This window comes from Sebastes umbrosus, unplaced genomic scaffold (genome assembly GCF_015220745.1).
Source record: "Sebastes umbrosus isolate fSebUmb1 unplaced genomic scaffold, fSebUmb1.pri scaffold_114_arrow_ctg1, whole genome shotgun sequence".
In the NCBI taxonomy this organism is placed as follows: domain Eukaryota; kingdom Metazoa; phylum Chordata; class Actinopteri; order Perciformes; family Sebastidae; genus Sebastes; species Sebastes umbrosus.
The window spans coordinates 28,273-50,654 of record NW_023618449.1 but is presented as its reverse complement, the minus strand read 5'-3'; the positions used below and the strand labels follow the sequence as shown (position 1 = coordinate 50,654).

General features: G+C 41.7%; 1 protein-coding gene across 1 annotated transcript in view; it reads right to left on the bottom strand.

Annotated features, from left to right (window-relative positions):
• Positions 1-22,382, bottom strand: part of cad (carbamoyl-phosphate synthetase 2, aspartate transcarbamylase, and dihydroorotase) — a 56,114-nt gene that overhangs the window by 6,899 nt on the left and 26,833 nt on the right. Inside the window, 16 exon segments of the mRNA XM_037762933.1 lie at positions 2,051-2,263; positions 2,822-2,896; positions 5,740-5,933; positions 6,962-7,082; positions 7,218-7,307; positions 8,592-8,732; positions 9,305-9,495; positions 11,123-11,324; positions 12,758-12,889; positions 18,518-18,682; positions 18,843-19,009; positions 19,220-19,301; positions 19,383-19,628; positions 20,924-21,028; positions 21,817-21,999; positions 22,086-22,253. Of these exon segments, the coding sequence (XP_037618861.1) occupies positions 2,051-2,263; positions 2,822-2,896; positions 5,740-5,933; positions 6,962-7,082; positions 7,218-7,307; positions 8,592-8,732; positions 9,305-9,495; positions 11,123-11,324; positions 12,758-12,889; positions 18,518-18,682; positions 18,843-19,009; positions 19,220-19,301; positions 19,383-19,628; positions 20,924-21,028; positions 21,817-21,999; positions 22,086-22,253 (2,475 nt within the window).

Genomic DNA, 22,382 nt, shown 5'->3' with positions numbered 1-22,382 from the left:
ATAGTACCACTAGGTAGTAAAGGTATAGTACCACTAGATAGTAAAGGTATACCACCACTAGATAGTAAAGGTATACCACCACTAGATAGTAAAGGTAAAGGCTTTTACACATGGTGGGTTTAAAACTGAGATGAAGAGGTGTTTTCTATATTTATTGTTGCCGTGTTCAGTCGGTGGATCTGAGAGATTAATCAGGTATACTCCCACTAGATAGTAAAGGTATACTCCCAGTAGATAGTAAAGGTATACCACCACTAGATAGTAAAGGTATACTCCCACTAGATAGTAAAGGTATACAACCACTAGATAGTAAAGGTATACCCCCACTAGGTAGTAAAGATATACCCCCACTAGGTAGTAAAGGTATACAACCACTAGATAGTAAAGGTATACCACCACTAGGTAGTAAAGGTATACAACCACTAGGTAGTAAAGGTATACCACCACTAGATAGTAAAGGTATACCACCACTAGGTAGTAAAGGTATACTACCGCTATATAGTAAAGGTATACCACCACTAGGTAGTAAAGGTATACTACCACTAGGTAGTAAAAGTATACTACCACTAGGTAGTAAAGGTATAGTACCACTAGGTAGTAAAGGTATAGTACCACTAGATAGTAAAGGTATACCACCACTAGATAGTAAAGGTATACCACCACTAGATAGTAAAGGTAAAGGCTTTTACACATGGTGGGTTTAAAACTGAGATGAAGAGGTGTTTTCTATATTTATTGTTGCCGTGTTCAGTCGGTGGATCTGAGAGATTAATCAGGTATACTCCCACTAGATAGTAAAGGTATACTCCCAGTAGATAGTAAAGGTATACCACCACTAGATAGTAAAGGTATACTCCCACTAGATAGTAAAGGTATACAACCACTAGATAGTAAAGATATACCCCCACTAGGTAGTAAAGGTATACAACCACTAGATAGTAAAGGTATACCACCACTAGGTAGTAAAGGTATAGTACCACTAGGTAGTAAAGGTATACCACCACTAGGTAGTAAAGGTATAGTACCACTAGGTAGTAAAGGTATACAACCACTAGGTAGTAAAGGTATACAACCACTAGATAGTAAAGGTATACCACCACTAGGTAGTAAAGGTATACCACCACTAGGTAGTAAAGGTATAGTACCACTAGGTAGTAAAGGTATACCACCACTAGGTAGTAAAGGTATACCACCACTAGATAGTAAAGGTATACCACCACTAGGTAGTAAAGGTATAGTACCACTAGGTAGTAAAGGTATACAACCACTAGGTAGTAAAGGTATAGTACCACTAGGTAGTAAATGTATACAACCACTAGGTAGTAAAGGTATACAACCACTAGATAGTAAAGGTATACCACCACTAGGTAGTAAAGGTATACCACCACTAGGTAGTAAAGGTATACTCCCACTAGGTAGTAAAGGTATACCACCACTAGGTAGTAAAGGTATACTACCACTAGGTAGTAAAGGTATAGTACCACTAGATAGTAAAGGTATACTACCACTAGATAGTAAAGGTATACCACCACTTGATAGTAAAGATATACCACCACTAGATAGTAAAGGTATACTCCCACTAGATAGTAAAGGTATACCACTACTAGGTAGTAAAGGTATACTCCCACTAGATAGTAAAGGTATACTCCCACTAGATAGTAAAGGTATACTACCACTAGGTAGTAAAGGTGTTTTCTATATTTATTGTTGCCGTGTTCAGTCGGTGGATCTGAGCGATTCATCAGTGATAGTAATATAATGGAACCAGATACAGGAACAGATCAACAGAGTAACATCCTCTTAAAATCTGTCGACAAACCGAACTGGAAGCCAGCAGCAGAACTTAGGAACCGGTTTCATCTCGGCTTTTTATATCACATTTTACTTCTTAGAATATTTCTTTTGTTGAAGAGAAAGAATTAAGCTTTATAATCATATACGAGGTACACTTTTGTCCAACACCTATTAGATGTCATATTAGTGGTTTTACAGGCAGCAGCGAGAGACAAACACTCATCAAACTAAAAGGTGGAGTGAAAGCTGAACGCACCTCCACGGCTCCGGGCGTCGGGTGTCGGAGCACCAGGACGTCGGCGTAGCAGCTCATCGTCTGGACGGAGTCGGCCAGAGATTCTCCTTTCTGCGTCGACGAGGTGGATTCACTGAAGTGGACAACCGAGCCGCCAAGACGCTGCATGGCCGCCGCGAAGGAGCTGCTGGTGCGGGTGCTGACCTCATAGAACATGGACGCCATCACCTTCCCCTGGACAGAGAGGAACAAGGACAATACTGACCTGCTGTACTGTAGTAGGATGTATAACCCTAACCCTGTAGTAGGATGTATAACCCTGCTGTACTGTAGTAGGATGTATAACCCTAACCCTGTAGTAGGATGTATAACCCTGCTGTACTGTAGTAGGATGTATAACCCTAACCCTGTAGTAGGATGTATAACCCTGCTGTACTGTAGTAGGATGAGTAACGCTGTGTAATATAAATCACTATATATAAATATGTGTTCATGTGATCATTTGTTCATGTGCTCATGTGATCATTTGTTCATGTGTTCATGTGTTCATTTGTTCATGTGTTCATGTGATCATGTGATCATGTGTTCATGTGTTCATTTGTTCATGTGATCATGTGTTCATGTGTTCATGTGTTCATGTGTTCATGTGTTCATTTGTTCATATGTTCATGTGCTCATGTGATCATGTGTTCATGTGTTCATGTGTTCATTTGTTCATGTGTTCATGTGATCATGTGATCATGTGTTCATGTGTTCATTTGTTCATGTGTTCATGTGTTCATACGTTCATACCTTCAGCAGGTCCAGGCTGCGTTCCTTCTGGACCATTAATCGTAGAGTGTGAGCAACATTAAAAAGATGTGAGATCTGAAACAAACAAAAACAGTAACAGTATATTAACAGTATTATCAGCGTGGTGTACCTGCTCTATTAACAGTATTATCAGCGTGGTGTACCTGCTCTATTAACAGTATTATCAGCTTGGTGTACCTGCTCTATTAACAGTATTATCAGCGTGGTGTACCTGCTCTATTAACAGTATTATCAGCTTGGTGTACCTGCTCTATTAACAGTATTATCAGCGTGGTGTACCTGCTCTATTAACAGTATTATCAGCGTGGTGTACCTGCTCTATTAACAGTATTATCAGCTTGGTGTACCTGCTCTATTAACAGTATTATCAGTGAGGTGTACCTGCTCTATTAACAGTATTATCAGCTTGGTGTACCTGCTCTATTAACAGTATTATCAGCGAGGTGTACCTGCTCTATTAACAGTATTATCAGCGTGGTGTACCTGCTCTATTAACAGTATTATCAGCGTGGTGTACCTGCTCTATTAACAGTATTATCAGCGAGGTGTACCTGCTCTATTAACAGTATTATCAGCGAGGTGTACCTGCTCTATTAACAGTATTATCAGCGTGGTGTACCTGCTCTATTAACAGTATTATCAGCGTGGTGTACCTGCTCTATTAACAGTATTATCAGCGTGGTGTACCTGCTCTATTAACAGTATTATCAGCGTGGTGTACCTGCTCTATTAACAGTATTATCAGTGAGGTGTACCTGCTCTATTAACAGTATTATCAGCGAGGTGTACCTGCTCTATTAACAGTATTATCAGCGTGGTGTACCTGCTCTATTAACAGTATTATCAGCGTGGTGTACCTGCTCTATTAACAGTATTATCAGCGTGGTGTACCTGCTCTATTAACAGTATTATCAGTGAGGTGTACCTGCTCTATTAACAGTATTATCAGCGTGGTGTACCTGCTCTATTAACAGTATTATCAGCGTGGTGTACCTGCTCTATTAACAGTATTATCAGTGAGGTGTACCTGCTCTATTAACAGTATTATCACTGAGGTGTACCTGCTCTATTAACAGTATTATCAGCGTGGTGTACCTGCTCTATTAACAGTATTATCAGTGTGGTGTACCTGCTCTATTAACAGTATTATCAGTGATGTGTACCTGCTCTATTAACAGTATTATCAGTGTGGTGTACCTGCTCTATTAACAGTATTATCAGTGAGGTGTACCTGCTCTATTAACAGTATTATCAGTGAGGTGTTCCTGCTCTATTAACAGTATTATCAGTGAGGTGTACCTGCTCTATTAACAGTATTATCAGCGTGGTGTACCTGCTCTATTAACAGTATTATCAGCGTGGTGTACCTGCTCTATTAACAGTATTATCAGCGTGGTGTACCTGCTCTATTAACAGTATTATCAGCGTGGTGTACCTGCTCTATTAACAGTATTATCACTGAGGTGTACCTGCTCTATTAACAGTATTATCAGTGTGGTGTACCTGCTCTATTAACAGTATTATCAGTGAGGTGTACCTGCTCTATTAACAGTATTATCACTGAGGTGTAACTGCTCTATTAACAGTATTATCAGTGATGTGTACCTGCTCTATTAACAGTATTATCAGTGAGGTGTACCTGCTCTATTAACAGTATTATCAGCGTGGTGTACCTGCTCTATTAACAGTATTATCAGTGAGGTGTACCTGCTCTATTAACAGTATTATCACTGAGGTGTACCTGCTCTATTAACAGTATTATCAGTGAGGTGTACCTGCTCTATTAACAGTATTATCAGCGTGGTGTACCTGCTCTATTAACAGTATTATCAGCGTGGTGTACCTGCTCTATTAACAGTATTATCACTGAGGTGTACCTGCTCTATTAACAGTATTATCAGTGTGGTGTACCTGCTCTATTAACAGTATTATCAGTGTGGTGTACCTGCTCTATTAACAGTATTATCAGTGATGTGTACCTGCTCTATTAACAGTATTATCAGTGAGGTGTACCTGCTCTATTAACAGTATTATCAGCGTGGTGTACCTGCTCTATTAACAGTATTATCAGCGTGGTGTACCTGCTCTATTAACAGTATTATCAGCGAGGTGTACCTGCTCTATTAACAGTATTATCAGCGTGGTGTACCTGCTCTATTAACAGTATTATCAGCGAGGTGTACCTGCTCTATTAACAGTATTATCAGCGTGGTGTACCTGCTCTATTAACAGTATTATCAGTGAGGTGTACCTGCTCTATTAACAGTATTATCAGCGTGGTGTACCTGCTCTATTAACAGTATTATCAGCGTGGTGTACCTGCTCTATTAACAGTATTATCAGCGAGGTGTACCTGCTCTATTAACAGTATTATCAGTGATGTGTACCTGCTCTATTAACAGTATTATCAGCGAGGTGTACCTGCTCTATTAACAGTATTATCAGCGTGGTGTACCTGCTCTATTAACAGTATTATCAGCGTGGTGTACCTGCTCTATTAACAGTATTATCAGCGTGGTGTACCTGCTCTATTAACAGTATTATCAGCGTGGTGTACCTGCTCTATTAACAGTATTATCAGCGTGGTGTACCTGCTCTATTAACAGTATTATCACTGAGGTGTACCTGCTCTATTAACAGTATTATCAGTGTGGTGTACCTGCTCTATTAACAGTATTATCAGTGTGGTGTACCTGCTCTATTAACAGTATTATCAGTGATGTGTACCTGCTCTATTAACAGTATTATCAGTGTGGTGTACCTGCTCTATTAACAGTATTATCAGTGTGGTGTACCTGCTCTATTAACAGTATTATCAGTGAGGTGTACCTGCTCTATTAACAGTATTATCAGTGAGGTGTACCTGCTCTATTAACAGTAGTATCAGTGAGGTGTACCTGCTCTTTGCTGAACTGCCTCACAGACAGGATGTGCTGGCCCACCAGCGGGTGCAGCAGTGGCGAGGTCTGGAAGTGGGACAACTGTCCAGCAGGTAGCGGTCCTGGTCCTGACTGAGGGGACAGCAGCCTGGACAGAGGAGGAGGGTGGCTGTAGCCGTCACCGGCGCCGGCAGGTGGGAGCATGACCATCTCTGTAGACGGCACAGTGACACAATGCAGCACTCTGTTAAATACAGGACTACAGTCTAATACGGGACTACAGTCTAATACAGGACTACAGTCTAATACAGGACTACAGTCTAATACGGAACAGCTACAATTAATATATATAAATTATATATATATACATATATAAATAACTTATTCAAGTTTTAGGTGAGAAAGTTGAATAAATCCAGTAGTTTGAAGGAGACGTTTGAAGGGGACGTTGGAAGGAGACGTTTGAAGGGGACGTTTGAAGGAGACGTTTGAAGGGGACGTTTGAAGGAGACGTTTGAAGGGGACGTTTGAAGGGGACGTTTGAAGGAGACGTTTGAAGGGGACGTTTGAAGGGGACGTTTGAAGGAGACGTTTGAAGGGGACGTTTGAAGGAGACGTTTGAAGGGGACGTTGGAAGGAGACGTTTGAAGGGGACGTTTGAAGGAGACGTTTGAAGGGGACGTTTGAAGGGGACGTTGGAAGGAGACGTTTGAAGGGGACGTTTGAAGGAGACGTTTGAAGGGGACGTTTGAAGGAGACGTTTGAAGGGGACGTTTGAAGGGGACGTTTGAAGGAGACGTTTGAAGGGGACGTTTGAAGGGGACGTTTGAAGGAGACGTTTGAAGGGGACGTTTGAAGGAGACGTTTGAAGGGGACGTTGGAAGGAGACGTTTGAAGGGGACGTTTGAAGGGGACGTTTGAAGGAGACGTTTGAAAAGGGACGTTTGAAGGAGACGTTTGAAGGAGACGTTTGAAGGGGACGTTTGAAGGAGACGTTTGAAGGGGACGTTTGAAGGGGACGTCTGAATGGGACGTTTGAAGGAGACGTTTGAAGGAGATGAAGGAGTTGATCTTCCTAACAGAAACCAGTAGGACAACAGTAATAGAAGAGCGGATGTTGACGTACGAGATCGATTGTTTTACTTTAGTTTCTTACTGTGGTATCGAGAACCGTGAAATATCACTAGGATTGGTATGGACTACTACTACTGGTCACCAAGCATTATGGGAGTTGTAGTACCTGGTGTTAGTCCGGGATCGGAGGAGCGGTGGATGCGAGGAGGCAGCAGTCGTCGGGGGCTGGGTGCTCGGGTTCGGACCGGGCCTTCCCGGGGAGGAGTAGGACGCGGGTGCTCTGGAGTCTGAGCCACAGGAAAGACAGTAAAGACACACATATAATAATAATAATAATAATAAACAATATATAGATATAGAATAGATAAGTGCTCCACTAGAGTAGAAGTTTGTATTGTTACTAGTTGAACCATTTTGAATACCTGTGGACTTTCTTTAACAGCTTCAGGAGGAGGGATCGCAGCAGCCGGCCACGTCTTCACATCTTCACCGTAACCTGGAGGGACCAACACCTGAGAGACAGAGACAGACACAACTACAGCTTTACATCTTCACTGTAACCTGGAGGGACCAACACCTGAGAGACAGAAAAAGAGAGACAAAATGCTCTTCCAATGGTAAACAGTGTATTCTCATAAGGCTACCAGGAAGCCTGCAATGACTGCCCTTCACCGTCAGGCCCGTTGGCGCTGGTGTCAACAACACAGACAATGGAACCTGAACATGTGGGGGAATGTCATGTTCAGTGATGAGTCCAGGTTCTGTCTGCCAAAGTTGGACGGCAGGGTCAAAGTATGGAGACGACGTGGAGAACGCTATGCTGATTGTTGAACCGATGGAGTAACAGCTTTTGGTGGGGGCAGTGTCATGGTGTGGTGGGGGGCGGGGGGGCATCTCCCGCACTGGTAAAACAAGGCTTGTCATCATTGAAGGCCATCTCAATGCAGGGAGATATCGGGATGAGATTCTGCAGCCAGTGGCGATCCCATATCTCCACAATCTGGCACCTAACTTCATCCTCCAAGAAACAACGCCCCCCCCCTCCCACAGAGCCAGGGTTATCACAGACTACCTCCACAATGTGGGAGGAGAGAGAATGGAACGGCCTGCCAAGAGTCCACACCTCAACACAATTCAACACTTGTAGGATCAGCTTGGGCGTGCTGTACGTGTTAGAGTGACCAACACAACCACGCTGGCTGACCTGCAACCAATCCTGGTTGAGGAATGGAACGCCATCCCACAGCAACGTGTGACCAGGTTGGTGACCAGCATGAGGAGGAGGTGCCAGGCTGTTGTGGCTGCGTATGGATCTTCCACCGCTACTGAGGCTCCTGACGGTGGATTCAATCAATCAATATGTCTTGTTTGTTCCTTGTTACTGATAGAGAGTTCAATCATCCACCAAACAACTCACAACAAGAGTCAACACCAACAGGAGAATACACTGTTTACCATCGGCAGAGCATTTTGGAAAAATGTTCTTGGGCGCTACCCACATAATCAGCTGTGCTGCTCATCCCACAAATGCATGATCCTTACAAGTTGGACATCATTGTGAAGGTAAATAAACAGGCTTTCCAACCATGTAGAATACAATGACCATTAGCATTGTAACAACAGAGAAATAATCCACCAAACAAGTTTAACAACTTTTTTCCCCCAGTTTACATTAAAGAAATTAGTGGCGTTAAAGTGAATTTATCTTGTTACCTTTGACAGCAAACAGTAAAAACGTCCACTCCAGTGATAAACGTTCACCATAATTCATAAACCTGTAGTTTAATACAACCAACCTGGCCGTCGATGTAGGCCACCTCTCCTCGTAGGACCACGCGGCGGACTTTACCCTTCACCTTCAGACCCTGGAACGGAGTCCACTTTGACTTAGTGAACTGCATGGCCTGAGGAATAACCCACTCCTGCTCCAAGTCCACCTGAAAGGCACAGACAAGTGATTAAGTAATTAATAATACACAAGTATTAATACAGTGAGAAGTTCTGGGGACTCCCTGAGAGGAACCGTTCACTGGGTAGCCCCCCCAACAACCTTCAAGGGCTGTTGGCTGGACCGCAGAGGGCCAGCCCTACAAACGCAAAACTCTGTCACTGACTAAGTGATGAAGTTACAGGATTGGTCAGCTGACTGTTGGAGTTTCCTCATTGGCCGTTGCTCTTTCAAAATGAAAAGGCGGAGAACAGTTCTGTGTTTAGGTTTTCTGGGGAGCATTTCAGCGGTTCAATGTCTCATTACATAGTGCTGTTGTTGTGCATGTGCTATTGTTTATGTTCGTTTAAGTTACATTATGTTGTGCTTTGTAAAACGGCGTTCTAAGAACTACGATCGTTCCTTCAGACACAATAAAAAGGGGGTGTTGTTAGAACTATGAATAAGTTCCGTTAGATTCCTGGTCGGTTTTAGCATCCGATGCAGAACAAAACACCAAAATCAAGACACAAGTAGACCTTAAAATCAGATCAGCACATAGAAACATCAGTGTGTGTGTACCTCCACATAGGTGTTGTCCTGGACAGGCAGGTTAAAGATCTTGCGTGGGTTGTCATAGAGACGCCTGATGATATCATCCAGAGTAAGACGTCCATCGCTGACGGCGGTCAGCAGCAGCGGCAGCATCGTTTCCAGGCCGGGGTAACCCGGAGGAGGACGGTCCCCGCTCTTTTCCTCTACAGAGTGGGGAGCTAAAACCACAGAGCATAAAATAAAATACATATAAAATAATAACACAGAGCACGTTCACCAGTAAAATAACAACACAGAGCACCTTCACCAGTAAAATAACAACACAGAGCACCTTCACCAGTAAAATAACAACACAGAGCACGTTCACCAGTAAAATAACAACACAGAGCACCTTCACCAGTAAAATAACAACACAGAGCACCTTCACCAGTAAAATAACAACACAGAGCACGTTCACCAGTAAAATAACAACACAGAGCACGTTCACCAGTAAAATAACAACACAGAGCACCTTCACCAGTAAAATAACAACACAGAGCACGTTCACCAGTAAAATAACAACACAGAGCACCTTCACCAGTAAAATAACAACACAGAGCACGTTCACCAGTAAAATAACAACACAGAGCACCTTCACCAGTAAAATAACAACACAGAGCACCTTCACCAGTAAAATAATAACACAGAGCACCTTCACCAGTAAAATAACAACACAGAGCACCTTCACCAGTAAAATAATAACACAGAGCACCTTCACCAGTAAAATAACAACACAGAGCACCTTCACCAGTAAAATAACAACACAGAGCACGTTCACCAGTAAAATAACAACACAGAGCACCTTCACCAGTAAAATAATAACACAGAGCACGTTCACCAGTAAAATAACACAGAGCACGTTCACCAGTAAAATAACAACACAGAGCACCTTCACCAGTAAAATAATAACACAGAGCACGTTCACCAGTAAAATAATAACACAGAGCACGTTCACCAGTAAAATAACAACACAGAGCACCTTCACCAGTAAAATAATAACACAGAGCACGTTCACCAGTAAAATAACAACACAGAGCACCTTCACCAGTAAAATAATAACACAGAGCACGTTCACCAGTAAAATAACACAGAGCACGTTCACCAGTAAAATAACAACACAGAGCACCTTCACCAGTAAAATAATAACACAGAGCACGTTCACCAGTAAAATAATAACACAGAGCACGTTCACCAGTAAAATAACACAGAGCACGTTCACCAGTAAAATAATAACACAGAGCACGTTCACCAGTAAAATAACAACAGAGCACGTTCACTAGTAAAATAACAACAGAGCACGTTCACCAGTAAAATAACAACAGAGCACGTTCACCAGTAAAATAACAACACAGAGCACCTTCACCAGTAAAATAACAACACAGAGCACGTTCACCAGTAAAATAACAACACGGAGCACCTTCACTAGTAAAATAACAACACAGAGCACGTTCACCAGTAAAATAACAACACAGAGCACGTTCACCAGTAAAATAATAACACAGAGCACGTTCACCAGTAAAATAACAACACAGAGCACGTTCACCAGTAAAATAATAACACAGAGCACGTTCACCAGTAAAATAACAACACGGAGCACGTTCACCAGTAAAATAACAACACAGAGCACGTTCACCAGTAAAATAACAACAGAGCACGTTCACTAGTAAAATAACAACACAGAGCACGTTCACCAGTAAAATAACAACACGGAGCACGTTTACCAGTAAAATAATAACACGGAGCACGTTCACCAGTAAAATAATAACAGTGATTAAGCGATTATTAATCATCAGACTGGTTACTGACCGTGGTCTGTGGCGAAGCAGTCAATGATGTCCATGTTCTCCCACAGAGCCTCCATGTCCTCGTTGGTTCCCAGCATCGGTCGCACTTGCGCTCGTCCGTCGCCGATCTCCGCCACGTTTTCCTCACAAAGGAAGAGGTGATGGGGCGCCACCTCACAGGTGACCTGGATGCCCTTCTGCTTCGCTGCTCGAATGATCATGATCTGAACAAAAAAAGAAGAGGTAATAAGTTTAATAACAGAGGTAATAAGTTTAATAATAGAGGTAATAAGTTTAATAATAGAGGTAATAACGTTAATAATAGAGGTAATAACGTTAATAAAAGAGGTAATAACGTTAATAACAGAGGTAATACGTTTATTAATAGAGGTAATAACGTTAATAAAAGAGGTAATAACGTTAATAATAGAGGTAATAACGTTAATAATAGAGGTAATAACGTTAATAACAGAGGTAATAAGTTGAATAATAGAGGTAATAACGTTAATAAAAGAGGTAATAACGTTAATAATAGAGGTAATAACGTTAATAACAGAGGTAATAAGTTGAATAATAGAGGTAATAACGTTAATAAAAGAGGTAATAACGTTAATAATACAGGTAATAACGTTAATAAAAGAGGTAATAACATTAATAATAGAGGTAATAAGTTTAATAACAGAGGTAATACGTTTATTAATAGAGGTAATAACGTTAATAAGAGGTAATAACGTTAATAATAGAGGTAATAACGTTAATAAAAGAGGTAATAATGTTAATAATAGAGGTAATAACATTAATAATAGAGGTAATAACGTTAATAATAGAGGTAATAACGTTAATAATAGAGGTAATAACGTTAATAACAGAGGTAATAACGTTAATAATAGAGGTAATAATAATGCCTTTTACTTTATTACATTTTCTAATGACTCCGAGGCTTCAGACACAACTCTAAAAAACATTATTAAATGAGTCTGAATGCAGCGAATTATATATGAAATATGAAAAAACAACTTTATTCTCCAGAGGTAAAATAAACACGCCTCACGCCTGGCCCTCATACTCTTCTGTTAATCTCTGCACCATTTGATTTCTATAGTAGTAGTAATAATAATAATAATAATATTAATAATAATAATAATAATAATAGTAGTAATGATAATAATAATAGTAATAATAATAATAGTAATAGTAATAATAATAATAGTAATAATAATAGTAATAGTAATAGTAATAATAATAATAATGATAGTAATAATAGTAATAAAAATAATAGTAATAGTAGCAATAATAATAATAATAGTAATAGTAGTAATAATAATAATAATAATAGTAATAATAATAGTAATAGTAATAATAATAGTAATAATAGTAATAATAATAGTAATAATAATAATAGTAATAATAGTAATAATAATAGTAATAGTAATAGTAATAGTAATAATAATAGTAATAATAATAATAATAATAATAATAGTAATAATAGTAATAGTAATAGTAATAATAATAATAGTAATAATAATAATAATAATAATAGTAATAATAGTAATAGTAATAATAATAGTAATAGTAATAATAGTAATAATAATAATAGTAATAGTAATAATAATAATAATAGTAATAATAATAATAACATTAATAAACAGGACTTTACCTCCTCCTTCTTGGCCACGTGGCAGATGTGGACCGGCCGCTGGTACAGCTGTGCCACCATCAGGATGGCAGCCACTGTCTGCTTCTCAGCGTGAGCAACGATCGGCATCTGCTTGGGCCACTTCTCAAAGTGCTGCACACAGAACCAGAACCAGAACCAGACAGTTAGTTTAGATGATACAGAACCAGAACTAATACAGAACCAGAACTTATACAGAACCATAACTAATACAGAACCAGACAGTTAGTTTAGATGATACAGAACCAGAACTAATACAGAACCAGACAGCTAGTTTAGATGATACAGAACCAGAACTTATACAGAACCAGAACTAATACAGAACCAGACAGTTAGTTTGCTCCTGAAAGCTGAATAATATAATAACTCATAATAATAATATATATCTAAAGGGAATAAGCATGTAAAGGTAGTGAGAGTAAAGGTAGTGAGTAAAGGTAGTGAGTGAGAGTAAAGGTAGTGAGAGTAAAGGTAGTGAGTAAAGGTAGTGAGAGTAAAGGTAGTGAGTAAAGGTAGTGAGTAAAGGTAGTGAGAGTAAAGGTAGTGAGTAAAGGTAGTGAGAGAGAGTAAAGGTAGTGAGAGTAAAGGTAGTGAGTAAAGGTAGTGAGAGTAAAGGTAGTGAGTAAAGGTAGTGAGTGAGAGTAAAGGTAGTGAGTAAAGGTAGTGAGTAAAGGTAGTGAGAGTAAAGGTAGTGAGAGTAAAGGTAGTGAGTAAAGGTAGTGAGAGTAAAGGTAGTGAGTAAGAGTAAAGGTAGTGAGTGAGAATAAAGGTAGTGAGTGAGAGTAAAGGTAGTGAGTAAAGGTAGTGAGAGTAAAGGTAGTGAGTAAAGGTAGTGAGAGTAAAGGTAGTGAGAGTAAAGGTAGTGAGTAAAGGTAGTGAGTGAGAGTAAAGGTAGTGAGTGAGAATAAAGGTAGTGAGTGAGAGTAAAGGTAGTGAGTAAAGGTAGTGAGTAAAGGTAGTGAGAGTAAAGGTAGTGAGTAAAGGTAGTGAGTGAGAGTAAAGGTAGTGAGTGAGAATAAAGGTAGTGAGTGAGAGTAAAGGTAGTGAGTAAAGGTAGTGAGTGAGAGTAAAGGTAGTGAGAGTAAAGGTAGTGAGTAAAGGTAGTGAGTAAAGGTAGTGAGAGTAAAGGTAGTGAGTAAAGGTAGTGAGAGAGAGTAAAGGTAGTGAGAGAGAGTAAAGGTAGTGAGAGTAAAGGTAGTGAGTAAAGGTAGTGAGTGAGAGTAAAGGTAGTGAGTAAAGGTAGTGAGTAAAGGTAGTGAGTAAAGGTAGTGAGAGTAAAGGTAGTGAGAGTAAAGGTAGTGAGTAAAGGTAGTGAGTGAGAGTAAAGGTAGTGAGTGAGAATAAAGGTAGTGAGTGAGAGTAAAGGTAGTGAGTAAAGGTAGTGAGAGTAAAGGTAGTGAGTAAAGGTAGTGAGAGTAAAGGTAGTGAGAGTAAAGGTAGTGAGTAAAGGTAGTGAGTGAGAGTAAAGGTAGTGAGTGAGAATAAAGGTAGTGAGTGAGAGTAAAGGTAGTGAGTAAAGGTAGTGAGTAAAGGTAGTGAGAGTAAAGGTAGTGAGTAAAGGTAGTGAGTGAGAGTAAAGGTAGTGAGTGAGAATAAAGGTAGTGAGTAGGTAGTGAGAGTAAAGGTAGTGAGTAAAGGTAGTGAGTGAGAGTAAAGGTAGTGAGAGTAAAGGTAGTGAGTAAAGGTAGTGAGTAAAGGTAGTGAGAGTAAAGGTAGTGAGTAAAGGTAGTGAGAGAGAGTAAAGGTAGTGAGAGTAAAGGTAGTGAGTAAAGGTAGTGAGAGTAAAGGTAGTGAGTAAAGGTAGTGAGAGTAAAGGTAGTGAGTAAAGGTAGTGAGTGAGAGTAAAGGTAGTGAGTGAGAATAAAGGTAGTGAGTGAGAGTAAAGGTAGTGAGTAAAGGTAGTGAGTAAAGGTAGTGAGAGTAAAGGTAGTGAGTAAAGGTAGTGAGTGAGAGTAAAGGTAGTGAGTGAGAATAAAGGTAGTGAGTGAGAGTAAAGGTAGTGAGTAAAGGTAGTGAGTGAGAATAAAGGTAGTGAGTGAGAGTAAAGGTAGTGAGTAAAGGTAGTGAGTGAGAGTAAAGGTAGTGAGTGAGAATAAAGGTAGTGAGTGAGAGTAAAGGTAGTGAGTAAAGGTAGTGAGTGAGAGTAAAGGTAGTGAGTGAGAGTAAAGGTAGTGAGTAAGGTAGTGAGTGAGAATAAAGGTAGTGAGTGAGAGTAAAGGTAGTGAGTAAAGGTAGTGAGTGAGAGTAAAGGTAGTGAGTGAGAGTAAAGGTAGTGAGTGAGAGTAAAGGTAGTGAGAGTAAAGGTAGTGAGTAAAGGTAGTGAGTGAGAGTAAAGGTAGTGAGTGAGAATAAAGGTAGTGAGTAAAGGTAGTGAGTGAGAGTAAAGGTAGTGAGTGAGAGTAAAGGTAGTGAGTAAAGGTAGTGAGTAAAGGTAGTGAGTAAAGGTAGTGAGTGAGAGTAAAGGTAGTGAGAGTAAAGGTAGTGAGTGAGAGTAAAGGTAGTGAGTGAGAGTAAAGGTAGTGAGTAAAGGTAGTGAGTGAGAATAAAGGTAGTGAGTGAGAGTAAAGGTAGTGAGAGTAAAGGTAGTGAGTAAAGGTAGTGAGTGAGAGTAAAGGTAGTGAGTGAGAGTAAAGGTAGTGAGTGAGAGTAAAGGTAGTGAGTAGTGAGAAGTAAAGGTAGGTGAGAGTAAAGGTAGTGAGTAAAGGTAGTGAGAGAGAGTAAAGGTAGGTGAGAGTAAGGTAGTGAGTAAAGGTAGTGAGTGATAGTAAAGGTAGTAGAGTAAAGGTAGTGAGTAAAGGTAGTGAGTGAGAGTAAAGGTAGTGAGTGAGAATAAGGTAGTGAGTGAGAGTAAAGGTAGTGAGTAAAGGTAGTGAGTGAGAGTAAAGGTAGTGAGTGAGAATAAAGGTAGTGAGTGAGAGTAAAGGTAGTGAGTAAAGGTAGTGAGTGAGAGTAAGGTAGTGAGTAAAGGTAGTGAGTGAGAGTAAAGGTAGTGAGTGAGAGTAAAGGTAGTGAGTGAGAGTAAAGGTAGTGAGTGAGAGTAAAGGTAGTGAGTAATAAGGTAGTGATGAGAGTAAAGGTAGTGAGTGAGAGTAAAGGTAGTGAGTGAGAGTAAAGGTAGTGAGTGAGAGTAAAGGTAGTGAGTGAGAGTAAAGGTAGTGAGTGAGAGTAAAGGTAGTGAGTAAAGTTAGTGAGTGAGAGTAAAGGTAGTGAGTGAGAGTAAAGGTAGTGAGTGAGAGTAAAGGTAGTGAGTAAAGGTAGTGAGTGAGAGTAAAGGTAGTGAGTAAAGGTAGTGAGTGAGAGTAAAGGTAGTGATTGAGAATAAAGGTAGTGAGTGAGAGTAAAGGTAGTGAGTAAAGGTAGTGAGTGAGAGTAAAGGTAAGTGAGTGAGATAAAGGTAGTGAGTGAGAGTAAAGGTAGTGAGATAAAGGTTAGTGAGTGAGAGTAAAGGTAGTGAGTAGAGGAGTAAAGTAGTAGAGAGTAAAGGTAGTGAGTGAGAGTAAAGGTAGTGAGTGAGAGTAAAGTAGTGAGTGAGAGTAAAGGTAGTGAGTAAGGAGTGTGAGAGTAAGGTAGTGAGGTAAGTTAGTGAGTGAGTAAAGGTAGTGAGTGAGAGTAAAGGTAGTGAGAGTAAAGGTAGTGAGTAAAGGTAGTGAGTGAGAGTAAAGGTAGTGAGTAAAGGTAGTGAGTGAGAGTAAAGGTAGTGAGTGAGAGTAAAGGTAGTGAGAGTAAAGGTAGTGAGTAAAGGTAGTGAGTGAGAGTAAGGTAGTGAGTAAAGGTAGTGAGTGAGAGTCAAAGGTAAGTGAGTAAAGGTAAGGTGAGTGAGAGTAAAGGTAGTGAGAGAAAGGTAGTGAGTAAAGTTAGTGAGTGAGAGTAAAGGTAGTGAGTGAGAGTAAAGGTAGTGAGTGAGAGTAAAGGTAGTGAGTGAGAGTAAAGGTAGTGAGTAAAGGTAGTGAGTGAGAGTAAAGGTAGTGAGTAAAGGTAGTGAGTGAGAGTAAAGGTAGTGAGTGAGAGTAAAGGTAGTGAGTAAAGTTAGTGAGTGAGAGTAAGGTAGTGAGTGAGAGTAAAGGTAGTGAGTAAGGTAGTGAGTGAGAGTAAAGGTAGTGAGTAAAGGTAGTGAGTGAGAGTAAAGGTAGTGAGTAAAGGTAGTGAGTGAGAGTAAAGGTAGTGAGTAAAGGTAGTGAGTGAGAGTAAAGGTAGTGAGTGAGAGTAAAGGTAGCGAGTAAAGGTAGTGAGTGAGAGTAAAGGTAGTGAGTGAGAGTAAAGGTAGTGAGGTGAGAGTAAAGGTAGTGAGAGAGAGTAAAGGTAGTGAGTGATAGTAAAGGTAGTGAGTAAAGGTAGTGAGTGAGAGTAAAGGTAGTGAGTGAGAGTAAAGGTAGTGAGTAAAGGTAGTGAGTGAGAGTAAAGGTAGTGAGTAAAGGTAGTGAGAGAGAGTAAAGGTAGTGAGTGAGAGTAAAGGTAGTGAGAGAGAGTAAAGGTAGTGAGTGAGAGTAAAGGTAGCGAGGTAAAGGTAGTGAGAGAGAGTAAAGGTAGTGAGTGAGAGTAAAGGTAGTGAGTAAAGGTAGTGAGAGAGAGTAAAGGTAGTGAGTGAGAGTAAAGGTAGTGAGAGAGAGTAAAGGTAGTGAGTGATAGTAAAGGTAGTGAGTAAAGGTAGTGAGTGAGAGTAAAGGTAGTGAGTGAGAGTAAAGGTAGTGAGTAAAGGTAGTGAGTGAGAGTAAAGGTAGTGAGTAAAGGTAGTGAGAGAGAGTAAAGGTAGTGAGTGAGAGTAAAGGTAGTGAGAGAGAGTAAAGGTAGTGAGTGAGAGTAAAGGTAGCGAGTAAAGGTAGTGAGAGAGAGTAAAGGTAGTGAGTGAGAGTAAAGGTAGTGAGTAAAGGTAGTGAGAGAGAGTAAAGGTAGTGAGTGAGAGTAAAGGTAGTGAGTAAAGGTAGTGAGAGAGAGTAAAGGTAGTGAGTGAGAGTAAAGGTAGCGAGTAAAGGTAGTGAGTGAGAGTAAAGGTAGTGAGTGAGAGTAAAGGTAGTGAGTAAAGGTAGTGAGTAAAGGTAGTGAGTAAAGGTAGCGAGTGAGAGTAAAGGTAGTGAGTGAGAGTAAAGGTAGTGAGTAAAGGTAGTGAGTAAAGGTAGTGAGTAAAGGTAGTGAGAGAGAGTAAAGGTAGTGAGTGAGAGTAAAGGTAGTGAGTAAAGGTAGTGAGTAAAGGTAGTGAGTGAGAGTAAAGGCAGTGAGTAAAGGTAGCGAGTGAGAGTAAAGGTAGTGAGTGAGAGTAAAGGTAGTGAGTGAGAGTAAAGGTAGTGAGTGAGAGTAAAGGTAGTGAGTAAAGGTAGTGAGTAAAGGTAGTGAGAGAGAGTAAAGGTAGTGAGTGAGAGTAAAGGTAGTGAGTAAAGGTAGAGAGTAAAGGTAGTGAGTGAGAGTAAAGGTAGTGAGAGTAAAGGTAGTGAGTAAAGGTAGTGAGTGAGAGTAAAGGTAGAGTAAAGGTAGTGAGTAAAGGTAGTGAGTGAGAGTAAAGGTAGAGTAAAGGTAGTGAGTAAAGGTAGTGAGTGAGAGTAAAGGTAGTGAGAGTAAAGGTAGTGAGTAAAGGTAGTGAGTAAAGGTAGTGAGTGAGAGTAAAGGTAGTGAGAGTAAAGGTAGTGAGTAAAGGTAGTGAGAGTAAAGGTAGTGAGAGTAAAGGTAGTGAGAGTAAAGGTAATGAGTAAAGGTAGTGAGTAAAGGTAGTGAGTAAAGGTAGTGAGAGTAAAGGTAGTGAGTGAGACCCACCTCCATCCAGAGAGAGACGTTGTCCATCTTCAGGGTGGAGTACGTGTCGTTCAGGTACATCTTCAGACCGGCAGCCTGGCTAGCGATGGACGGCAGGACGTTGGCGTTGTCTGAAGCGGCGCCCAAATACAGAGCGTAGTCACACCGGCAGCCCGCTTTGGCCAGCTGATGATATAACGGAACAGTAAACATCCCAGAGGATCTCTCAACCCGCTAGAACCAGAACATCACCACTGGACTCCACTCACCGTCTCCGTCTGGACCCGGCACACCCGTCAGGACTCAACAGACAGAAGCAAACAAACAGGATGAAATGTTGGCGTACCTTCTGAACCAGGGCCAGAGTGTTGGCGTCGGTGATGGCGGGGGACGTGTTAGGCATCGCACACAACATGGTCACTCCTCCAGCCAGAGCAGCTGCTGTACCGGAGGAGAAGTCCTCCTTATGGGTCGCACCGGGCTCCCGCAGGTGGACGTGCACATCGATCAGACCTGATAATCAAACACGACCATCCATCCATCAGACCTGATAATCAATCATGACCATCCATCCATCAGACCTGATAATCAATCATGACCATCCATCAGACCTGATAATCAAACATGACCATCCATCAGACCTGATAATCAATCATGACCATCCATCAGACCTGATAATCAAACATGACCATCCATCAGACCTGATAATCAATCCTGACTCACCAGGCAGACGGACCAGCGTCTGGGAGGTCATGCTGTCGATGTGAGTCTTCACAGGTGGAGTCGGACCGATCTGACGAAGAGCCTGAAAACACAACAATACTTATGAGTCCATCCGATGAAAAGCTTCATCAGTAAATACTAATAATAAAAACATCTTCTCCACCTGGACGAAGAGTTTGGTGCACTTGATATCGATGATGAGCGGGACAGAGTAGTCGATGGCCATGCGTCTCGTCCGGTAGCCTTTGGTGACGAAGGAGGAGAGCCGGCGACCTCCGCTGTTCCTCATGGAGAGGTTGATGACAAGGTCGAAGTGGTTCTCTTCCAGGTAGTTCATGATGCTGCGCTGCTTCTCTTTGGTGGGACCCTCACAGTCCTCCTCCTCAAAGGGCCAGTCCACCGCCTTCACCTGGAACACGTTCATACGGGTTCATACGGGTTCACACGGGTTCATACGGGTCCCTACGGGTTCATACACGTTCACACGGGTTCCTACGGTCCCTACACGTTCATACGGGTTCCTACGGTCCCTACACGTTCATACGGGTTCACACGGGTTCACACGGGTTCCTACGGGTCCCTACACGTTCATACGGGTTCATACGGGTTCATACGGGTTGAGCTGTTTATCTGCAGCTGTTAATCTGTTGATCTGCAGCGGTTGATCTGCAGCTGTTAATCTGTTGATCTGCAGCGGTTGATCTGCAGCTGTTAATCTGTTGATCTGCAGCTGTTAATCTGTTGATCTGCAGCTGTTAATCTGTTGATCTGCAGCGGTTAATCTGCAGCTGTTAATCTGCAGCTGTTAATCTGTTGATCTGCAACTGTTAATCTGCAGCTGTTAATCTGCAGCTGTTAATCTGTTGATCTGCAGCGGTTGATCTGCAGCTGTTAATCTGTTAATCTGCAGCTGTTAATCTGTTAATCTGCAGCTGTTAATCTGTTGATCTGCAGCTGTTAATCTGTTGATATGCAGCTGTTAATCTGTTGATCTGCAGCTGTTAATCTGCAGCTGTTAATCTGTTGATCTGCAGCTGTTAATCTGTTGATTTGCAGCGGTTGATCTGCAGCTGTTAATCTGTTAATCTGCAGCTGTTAATCTGTTGATCTGCAGCGGTTGATCTGCAGCGGTTAATCTGTTGATCTGCAGCGGTTGATCTGCAGCTGTTAATCTGCAGCAGTTAATCTGCAGCTGTTAATCTGCAGCTGTTAATCTGTTGATCTGCAGCGGTTGATCTGCAGCTGTTAATCTGTTAACCTGCAGCTGTTAATCTGTTGATCTGCAGCGGTTAATCTGTTGATCTGCAGCGGTTGATCTGCAGCGGTCGATTTCTCACCTCAGGAAACAGTTGTGACATCACTGATTATTTAACGGCACATTTCAGAGTAAAAAGTAGTAAAATACTGACGAGCAGGAGTCTGGATTTCAGCTATCAAGAATCAGGGCTTTCAGAACCAGAGGTTGAGACAGATGTTTTAACACCAATTAGCAGGAAGTAGACATCATGCTGTTGGTCAGTCACAAAAGCTCCCAGAAACCTAGCACACCTGTGTCATCGTAGGACAAAGCTGTGAGGCTTCAAACTCTGAGGTTTGGAACAGCACAAATCCTTAGTGAGTCAATGAATTATTATATATCTTACCAGGATACTTTCCAACAATGAAGTGATGAAATAACTGAAAATATGAATCTGTTCCAGTTACCTTGACTCCATGTTCTGTGTAGAAGTCTGCGGTCCCCAGACTGGCGTACAGGTCGTAACCCAGAGACTCCAGCGCCTGCACGGTGGGCAGCAGCTCGCTCTTGTTCTGTCAACACACAAAACGCAAATCAGTAATATGTCCATCAGTGAGAGGTTGGATGGATAATACAAGAAGTCTCAGTTCTTCAGCAGTGATCAGCACCAGAGAACTGTCTCTCTGCTTTCTGGCAAGTCCAGTTGACTTTAACTGAAAACGGTCTCCTCGCTTTTTTATGTCCAGTTATCAGGATGACATCACGATGACATCACGATGACATCACAATGACATCACAATGACATCAGGGACAAATAACATTTATTTTTAGAGTAACCAGGCGGACACACTGATCTGAGTGAGTTTACCGCTGCGGCCACCAGCAGTCGTCGTCTCACGCCACCACGCTTCTTCACACGTCAGCGGACTTATTAGTCTGATCTTCTCAGGTCTTTAGAGCGCGCTGGAAACACAGACCACCCTAACCCTGGGCTGAAGGAACCTTTTAGTTCCTGGAAAACTAGTTCCAGGGATTAAAAGTCCCGGGAACTTTTGGTGGAAACCCGGCTTATCATGTAACAAAACAAGTCCAACATGGACAAGTCTACTGACCAATCACAGACATGGAGAGCTATCCATGTGGGGGGGGGGGGGAGTTGCTTCTTTTGGGCTTGTCTCTATAGACCTGGTTGCCGGTTTCTCTTGTGAGATCTGGCAACACCGACTGGATCAGCTGAACATGCACATCTGCCTAATGACCGACTCTCGGCTTGGATAAATTAAATTAAATTAGCATTTAAAGAGATTACGGTGCCGGTTCCCGTACGGTGCCGGTTCCCGTACGGTGCCGGTTCTCGTACCTTATAGCTGCCGATGGAGAGCAGGATGTTCTTTTTTGGGATCTTGAAGCCGGTGGAGAGCATGGCTTTGAGGTACGCCTCGTATCGGTTCTCCCCAAAACAGGCCACCTCACCGGTGCTGGTCATCTCCACCCCGAGCACCACGTCGGCTCCGGCCAACCGGGAGAAGGAGAACTGGGGAACCTGGAGGAGATGTGACGTGTGGTTAGGTGGAAGGAGGTGGAAGGATCTCCATAAAGGTTGTTATATAGCCCCAACAACTTAGTTACCTTGACTCCTACAATCCCTTTCCCTCTCATCAGCCCCAAAGGCTCCACCGCCTCCCCCACAATGGTCTGAGTTGCCATGGCAACAAGGTCCACACCCAGCGTCTTAGATACGAAGGGGAAGGAGCGGGAGACTCGGACGTTGCACTCGATCACCTTCAGTTGGTCATCCTGGCAGAAGAAGCACAGATTAGATCAAAATACAGACCAGGCTATAACTAACATCATTATGTTCATTAACTGAGACCGGGCTATAACTAACATCATGATGTTCATTAACTGAGACCAGGCTATAACTAA